The sequence below is a fragment of the Solanum stenotomum genome, chromosome 9, assembly GCF_019186545.1.
Source record: "Solanum stenotomum isolate F172 chromosome 9, ASM1918654v1, whole genome shotgun sequence".
Classification (NCBI taxonomy): Eukaryota; Viridiplantae; Streptophyta; class Magnoliopsida; order Solanales; family Solanaceae; genus Solanum; species Solanum stenotomum.
This window is the reverse complement of record NC_064290.1, coordinates 54,406,698-54,415,577: the sequence shown is the minus strand read 5'-3', so window position 1 is coordinate 54,415,577 and position 8,880 is coordinate 54,406,698. Positions and strand designations below refer to the sequence as shown.

The window sequence follows — 8,880 nt, the reverse complement described above, 5'->3', positions numbered from 1 at the left end:
CATGAGCTCCATTGACAAGGGAAGTTTCAGTTTTTTCATCAAAATTTTATAGTGTAAGATGTTGGCCTTGCTAGAGTTTTGGCAATACCTGTAGAAAGCATCATCACTGTTGGCGGCTCTAATATTCTGCAAAAGCATTTTTTATTCAATAAAATTTACTAAAGGTGAATCTATGGCACATGACACACACGAATAGGAAAGACAGAGGAAGATAGGCGAGCTCACACACACAAAACAATGCATTTCAGTTCAATTTGAACGGTTAAAATAATTTATCGCCATTGAAGATCAGTTTTAATAGAAGCTTGCTTGTTCACCAATTTCTCTGGGACGATTGAAAAAATTGAACAATTTATAAAGTAAAAAAAAGGTACCAATTTCTTCAGAAAATTTAGAAAGCTAATAGATCAAAATACTATTGTAAGCTTTAAATGGGTGGGGGTTTTGTTCCAATTGGGGAGACAATGAAATGAAATCGGTTTTTGATTTATTTAAATGGGTGGGGTTTTTTTGTTTCTAATTGGGTTGGGTGGGCATGGGTTAAAAGTTTTTGAATGGGTATTTTAAAAGCCACGTGGCATTTTCTCAAATTAAATACAAAAAAAATGAATTTTTAATTTTATTAAATATTGGTCTGTTAAGTAAAAGGGCATATATGAGCCATTTCTATAACGGCAAGGGCATATATGAGCCATTTTTTAAACGGAGGGTATATCAGCTCCAAATCATAAAGTTCAGGGGTAAATCAGACCCTTTTCCCATTTATTATTTATGTGTATACACCATAGGGAAGAGCTATTGGGGTGCCAAGGATTTAAGTATACTATTCCTTTTGATTTTATTTGTGTGGTTTGATTTGGAGAATGCAGGTTAAATTAATGTGAATTTAGACACAAAATATTTAATTTTGTTGAAAATAAAGTTTACAAATTTAGAGATTATATAAAAAATGCTGCAATCATCTTTGATTTTCTCAAAATCGACTTTTTAATAATATATTACAAGTCTTTCTACATTTCTTAAGCTTCATATTAGGGCATATCAAGGGATTTCTCGAGTTTATGTGAGTCTAAATTTTTCTTATGTGATTATATATATATATATATTGTAGTGTTATATTTCTAAAAAAATATCTAAATATAGATGTATGAATCCAAATTCAAAGTATCATATAATACAATGATGATTTGGGTGCACCTCTCTAAGTGAGGTTAAAAATTTAAATTTATATCAATTTTGTTTATTTTTTCTTTGTTAAATTAGACAACACCTCTTTAAGTGGTTATTGATAGCACTTTTGGTGTTTTAATTAATTTTATTCATATATTTTGCTTTATTCTTTCAAATTTTTCAAGTCTTTCACATTGAGAATTCCTAAAAAAAAAAAAGTTAGCACTATAAAAATGTGTATATTAAAACTAGTAGTATTGGATGATAGAACATACAATCAATGGACTGAACCGATCTCAATACACTTTTTGGTAAAATTGCATCATCATCCTCTCAAACATCTGAATAGCCATTCCTCCATACATAGTCAAATATATTTAATTTGTATAAAATGAGATGAGGAGTATGAGTTATATAGAGATTTTTTTTAGTTAATAAAGTAATATATCCAGCAACAAGAATGAGTAAACTTTCTAAATTGCCGTACATATAACACATATTTTTCATCATCATCAAACAAATTAATTACATGTGGCTGTTGTTAGATTTAGTCAAATGATTAGTTAATTGATTCCTAATATGTAGTTTCCTCTATTATTATCTATATAACCCTCAAAAGTCAACAATTACCAAATTAAATAACTCACCAAGATAACCTATTTTCACAAGAAACTATTCAAATTTAATTTCTATCATAACGTGACAAAATAGATAACGCTAGTCACCACATATGATCATTTTTTCAAGAATCCATCAAAGCCCAATCTTTTAATTGGAATGGTCAAGTTTATTTATGTATTATTTGAAAATAGGCTAACTTTATCATTCGTTAAATTTTTAATCTATTTAGGTACATGTCATATCCTATCTAATTATCTCTCTCCAATTCTTCCGTGTCTACCTCTACCTATTATTGGGCCTATATATCATTGTCCACCTCTCACACCTCTTCATTGGGACATTTAACTCCTTTTCATGTGTATGATTGGAACAAAGTATAAAGGAACTATTGTATATATGAATGAATATACATCTTTGATATATAGTTATACATCATATTGTATACGATTATATAATATCGATACATTACATATACGTACAACCATTTTATTAGTTAAACTTTTTTAAGAAGCTTTATGTTTTTGTTTTTTCCACATTATGTTCCTTTTTACAAATCTTCCATATTTATGTTGTACAATTAACAAGTTGTTTTGTTCTTAATTACCAGCAACAACCCTCATGAAATACAACAACAACATGGCGTCCGGAGATAATAGAGTGTATGCAAACCTTGTGCCTACCCTGTAGAAATAGAGAGGGTATATATATATTCCCTTTTCTAACCTTCTTTGAAAATGTGTTACTCGAGCCGAGGCTCTTTAGGAAACATCGCCTCTACCTCCACAATGTAAGGGTAAGGTTTGCATACACATCACCCTTCACATACTCCCACTCATGAGATTATATTGAATTTGTTGTTGATATACTAAGTAATCATTCATGACTCCACATTCATCATACTTCAAGTCACTACTTAAACAATTTTCCTTCATCATGCAAGGATTTCCCAAAATCAAGTAAAGACAACAATAACACCAAGTGGAGTCACAGGAGAGTAAGATGTATGCAGACTTTCTAGCTGTTAACGAGCTATAAGTTGGGAAATAGTGAGACTATTTTCCGAACAAGCTAGTTCAACTGTGACTAAAGTCTCTTTCGCGATATCTTCTTTGTTCTTGGAAAAGGCAGGAACTTTAGGATTTGGCAAGACTTCAATTTCCTTTTTGAGCATGGAGAATACCTCCAACATGGATGGTCTGTCTTCCCATTTTTCTTGAACACATAATAGTGCAACTTGCATGTATCTCACTTGTTTACTTATTAGAAAATCATCTTGCAGTGATGGATCAATGAAATCCACTCCATTGCCTTTTTGCCAAAGTTCATATGCCTGATGAATTTTGATCAAATGAGGTTAGTAATTCTATTGTGTTCATACTGTATTTGAGATCACAGAATTTACTGTGTGTCCTTATGGAATCGAATCCCCTCATTATATTTGAGGTTATGGATTTACTTCCTTACTATATATAAGCACAAAAGTTTTCCTCTTCATTACCAATGAGGGAGAAATGAACTTACGTATTCAAGAAGATTCAAATCGTTCTCGATGCCATATTCACATGAATTCTTCTTTCCACCAAGGATTTGCAACAGCAGGACTCCGAAGCTATAAACATCATATTTCCTGGAGTATACGCCTCGTTTAACATACTCTGGAGGAACACAACCACTACAAAACACATTCAGAGATGTTAAAAAGTAGGGAGTCTGTATATTAAGTAAGTAAACAATGGTTAAGAGTCATGATACTTACTAAGTCCCAACAATCTTTCCAGTGTTTGCTTCTTTTTCGTCTTTCTGAAAAAGTCTAGCTATACCGAAATCTGAGATTCTTGGCTTCATCTGGTCGTCTAGTAAAATGTTGCTAGCTTTCAAGTCTCTGTGAATTACTGTGAATGTTGAGTACTCTTGGAGGTATAATAGTCCTTGAGTAACTCCTTCTATAATACAAACACGCGTCTCCCAGTCTAATTTCAGGCTCTTCACGGGGTCTGCATCGATCAGACAATCAATTCTTAGTAACTATATGTACGNAACTTGCATGTATCTCACTTGTTTACTTATTAGAAAATCATCTTGCAGTGATGGATCAATGAAATCCACTCCATTGCCTTTTTGCCAAAGTTCATATGCCTGATGAATTTTGATCAAATGAGGTTAGTAATTCTATTGTGTTCATACTGTATTCGAGATCACAGAATTTACTGTGTGTCCTTATGGAATCGAATCCCCTCATTATATTTGAGGTTATGGATTTACTTCCTTACTATATATAAGCACAAAAGTTCTCCTCTTCATTACCTACTAGCTAGGGGGAGAAATGAACTTACATATTCAAGAAGATTCAAATTGTTCTCGATTCCATATTCACATGAATTCTTCTTTCCACCAAGGATTTGCAACAACAGGACTCCGAAGCTATAAACATCATATTTCCTGGAGTATACGCCTCGTTTAACATACTCTGGAGGAACACAACCACTACAGAACACAAGCAGAAATGTTAAAAAGTAGGGAGTATGTATATTAAGTAAGTACACAATGGTTAAAGAGTCATGATATTTACTAAGTCCCAACAATCTTTCCAGTGCTTGCTTCTTTTTCGTCTTTCTGGAATAGTCTAGCTATACCGAAATCTGAGATTCTTGGCTTCATCTGGTCGTCTAGTAAAATGTTGCTAGCTTTCAAGTCTCTGTGAATTACTGTGAATGTTGAGTACTCTTGGAGGTATAATAGTCCTTGAGTAACCCCTTCTATAATACGTACTCGCGTCTCCCAGTCTAATTTCAGGCTCTTCACGGGGTCTGCATCGATCAGAGAATCAATTCTTAGTAACTATATGCACGTTTTTGATACATTCTACATATCTTAGACAATGAAGTTCTCTGTTCCTAAATGTTTGTTTAAACAATATGTAAGCATTGTCAAGTACTACGAATAATTTTGTAATGAATTAAGAGTTTATTACGCGCACCATAAAGGTAGAAATCCAAACTTCTGTTTGACATGTACTCATAAATCAGTATTTTCTCTTCTTTTTCGATGCAAAATCCCTGAAGTTGTAGAACATTGACATGTTGCAACTTTGAAGCAAGTGAGACCTCATTCTGAAACTCTTCTACTCCTTGCTTGGAGTATTCTGAAAGACGTTTTACTGCGATTTCCTGTCCATCACTTAACCTTCCCTGGAACAATAAGGAGTATAATTTAGAGGTCTCAGATCCTTCATGATCTAAATTTTAAGATTCAGAGGTACAGAGAGCCGGAGATGGTTAAAAAGTAATTCAAATATCTAAAACTAGAGTTATATGCATGTCTTAACTATTAGACGTTATGTGGAAAACTTACAAAGTATTCCGAGGAGGAAATACTGATCAAGAAGAGAATCCTAAAGATATAGAACTTTCTATGTACAAGCTATTCTATTTTCGTCAATTTCACATTTATATTTTTGTCTCGAATTTCTCCATAGATTTTAGTCAAAGTAGCCAAAAATCTCGACTAGTTGAGTTACCAATACCTTATAAACAGGTCCATAGCCTCCCTCTCCAATCTTGTTTTTGATGGAGAAATTGTTTGTAGCTTCTTTTATTTGATCAAAGCTTAAAACTTTAAGATTACGACCTATAACTCTTTCGTTCAATTCCTCGATACCTATAATCAAAGGTAAAACTTTTAAGTTCCACTATATTCCGATTAGTCGTTTAAAAGAAAGAGTGACAAGGAATTGATATTAGTTACCTTCAGCTCTTACAGTTTTCTTTTTTAAGATACAAAGTATTGAACTTATTACGATAATGGTGATCGTGATCGTTGGCAAAAGAATTGCTAGTAACCTTCTCTTGCTACCGCGATGGTCTTCTACTTCGTAGTCTGAGGCTGTAAAGAAAGTTATCATGTTTATATGGTGTTATCAAAAGCAAAAGTCACACAAAAGCAATAAGATATGTTGTTGTTGTTGTACAAAGAAATTGATTTCCTTTTATGATAAAGTGAAATATCAATTGTTTAGTGTTGCCTCTTCAGAAGAGGCTCATCGACAAGAAAAAGTATGTTTTCGAACCTTGATAACGGCACGGAAGCACATATTAAACAAGGTGAACCGCTCAATATGTTTTTGAGCCTTGCTTCAGAGCTTAAGCTCACCTCTGAAATGAATAAGCAAGCTCTGTATGATGGTTATTCCCCTTCCTATGGATGTAAAACAATACTTCCCCGTCCTGTCCCAATTTTAGTGTCTTACTTTCTTTTTTCGTCTGTTCCAAAAAGAGTGTTTCTTTCTATATTTAGCAACTTTTCCAATTTCAACATTCTACGTGACAAGTATACTAGAAGACAAACTATAAGAGAGATTTTTCAAAGGATTATGATGTAACCTGCTTTTGAAAGCTCCCAATCGACATCATCGTTAGGAATTTGGAATGCAGCAAAACCACGAAGCCCCTTATCCTTCGCGTAAGAAACTTTAATTCTTATAGCCTCGACATCATCATAACCAATCCATAATGATCCAATAGTAACATAGTTCACAACATAAGTTGAGTTATAGACAGGTATGGCTCCAGAATTTTTCATATATCCCTTGATGGTTCTGTAATTCATCGATGATCCATCGTTTGTTATTGCTGGACATATTGCAGGTGAGCCTATCATGTTATGATTTGGATTCACAAGCGTCCACGCATAACCATGGTATGCTAAGCCTATAACAATTTTATTGGCTGGTAAGCCATTCTTGATCCATTCCTTTATACCATAATCTGTATTTTGCGTGCTTGATGGATCATATAAAGCTGAATGTGCTCGTGTAACGCTGTTTTTTGAAGGCAAATAATAGTCATATGTTCTGAGATGAACCCAATCGAAGTTTTTAACAATTGTTTCTACTGGATATTTCATCAATTGATCTATTAACATTGGTGAATAGTGTGCTCCCATAGTCAAGATCAATGAATTGTTGGACTCAAAATTAATCGCTGTTCGCCACTCTTCAATGAATGTTCTCATATTAGTCATGTTTGCAGCTGTATTTGGATTGACACCATGAAGATCAAGCCCTTGAAATCCATATAGTCGAGCAGTTTTTATTGAACTTGTGATGAATGATTTTCTACGCGAAAATTCACTAGTCATCGCGAAGAAGTCAGGGGATTCATCACTTCCACCCCATATGGATAGAAGTGTTATAACTGATGGATTATTTTGTTTCACAGTTTTGGTAAAGGTTGAGATATATGGTTCATCAGAGTTATTTATGAAAACCTCGAAATTCGAAGTGTTGATATGTGCAAAGGCAACATAAAGATGTGTGTACATAGTAGGAATTTCAGGTGTTGGAAACACACTGCCAGCATACCAGAACCCGGATTTTATCCAAGATGTTGTATCTGAAGAACTCGAAAAAGGAAGAACAAGTAGAAAGAGGAAGGAGAATAGCCTTTTCGAAGACATTTAGAAGTAAAAGATGATCTACTAGTTGAAAAAAAGAGGATCCGTTGAAGAGTTTTGTAGAGAATAGTTCAATCTTTTTGTGGAATAGGAAAGAGTCCTTTAAAATTCCTTAAAATACGCTCTGATGAGGCTTGAGTATAAGAGGGGTACTTGAACAGAAGGTCATCTAAGACTAGTGAAAATCGAATTGAGATGCTTAAGATTTCTTGATATCAAGCAATAGTCTTTTGTACTACANTGCAAAGGCAACATGAAGATGTGTGTACATAGTAGAAGGAATTTCAGGTATTGGAAACACACTGCCAGCATACCAGAACCCAGATTTTATCCAAGATGTTGTATCTGAAGAACTCGAAAAAGGAAGAACAAGTAGTAGAAAGAGGAAGGATAATAGCCTTTTCGAAGACATTTTGAAGTAAAACGCTGATTTACTAGTTGAAAAAAGGAGGATCCGTTGAAGAGTTTTGTAGAGAATAGTTCAATCTTTTTGTGCAATAGGAAAGAGTCCTTTAGAATTCCTTAAAATACGCTCTGATGAGGCTTGAGTATAAGAGGGGTATTTGAACAGAGGGTCATCTAAGACTAGTGAAAATCAAATTGAGATGCTTACGATTTCAAGCCAAGTAAAGGTTCTTGATATCAAGCAATAGTCTTTTGTCTTAATTTTCAAACATGTAATAGTTTATTACGAGATGGTTTGTGTGTTCCTAACAACTATAGTGGTTGAACCTAGCTAATAAGATAGCAATTACAGTCTATCTTCTATTCTATACAAAATAATATATATTTCTTTATGACTCGCACATATATTAGTTATACGAGATCGTAAACAAACGTCTTATTTGATGTATTGAATTCAACGAAACGATCTCGTAAAGTATTAATGCAAATCTGGCTATCGTGATGTTGAGTCAATCTCCCCATAAAATGATGAAGCCGGCCCTTATTATATAATAATAATGCCTTTAATTATTTAAAGTCTTAATGGCACTTTTATTATTTATTTTATTACTATTATAAAAGAATTGTAGTGAAGAGATATGGAAATTAAAAATTATAACATTCAATAACAAAGTAATAGGAAGGTAGTCACTTTTTAAGGAAGAAAATAATATTTGGACAAAAGTACCCCTGGGAAATTCTTTCATAAAATCAGGAGCAAAATAATGATACATTATTAAAATAAATATCATAAGTGATATAGATATATAGATACATCACAACGTAATAAAATTAAATGTTTTTTAACATTTGAATTTCTGTTTTTCATAATTTTATATTGTATATGTAGATGTATGAATAAATAAAAGAGGTTCACTTATTAGTTAGTATTATAAGGTTTAAAATGTATAATACTTAAAACTTTTTTAAACAGAACAAAAAGAGATAAAATCAAATTGGTTTTCAAAATGCCTTTCTGAATATTCTTTAATGTCTTGGACATGACAATTATTAAATTGTCTCTAATAAATTAATTTTAAGCGATTAACTTTGTCAGATAGTTTGTCAATAAATTATATTTTGACTCAACTACTAGTATTGTTTTTCTGCTTGTATATATTCTACTTACCTTAATATTAATTAATCTAATAATTTGATGTATTTGTAACATTCTTGACAACTTTTAGTGCAATT

General features: G+C 32.8%; 1 protein-coding gene across 1 annotated transcript; it reads right to left on the bottom strand.

Annotated features, from left to right (window-relative positions):
• Positions 1 to 2,425: 2,425 nt before the first annotated feature.
• On the bottom strand, positions 2,426 to 7,383 carry LOC125877975 (putative cysteine-rich receptor-like protein kinase 33). Its single transcript, XM_049559269.1, has 7 exons — positions 6,171 to 7,383; positions 5,536 to 5,673; positions 5,315 to 5,448; positions 4,769 to 4,979; positions 4,361 to 4,598; positions 3,313 to 3,463; positions 2,426 to 3,121 (listed from the first exon to the last, which is right to left on the bottom strand). Exons 1-7 carry the CDS (start codon positions 7,243 to 7,245, stop codon positions 2,813 to 2,815), a joined length of 2,256 nt encoding a protein of 751 aa, XP_049415226.1. The 5' UTR covers positions 7,246 to 7,383; the 3' UTR covers positions 2,426 to 2,812.
• Positions 7,384 to 8,880: the final 1,497 nt, after the last annotated feature.

Bases quoted from the DNA above. Each gene is read 5' to 3' on its own strand.
- LOC125877975 (XM_049559269.1), bottom strand. From the start codon at position 7,245: ATGTCTTCGAAAAGGCTATTCTCCTTCCTCTTTCTACTTGTTCTTCCT. The intron at 5,674-6,170 runs GTTACATCATAA...CTTTCTTTACAG, and splicing joins TTGGGAGCTTTCAAAAGCAG to CCTCAGACTACGAAGTAGAA. The intron at 3,122-3,312 runs GTAAGTTCATTT...AAAATTCATCAG, and splicing joins ATTTGAATCTTCTTGAATAC to GCATATGAACTTTGGCAAAA.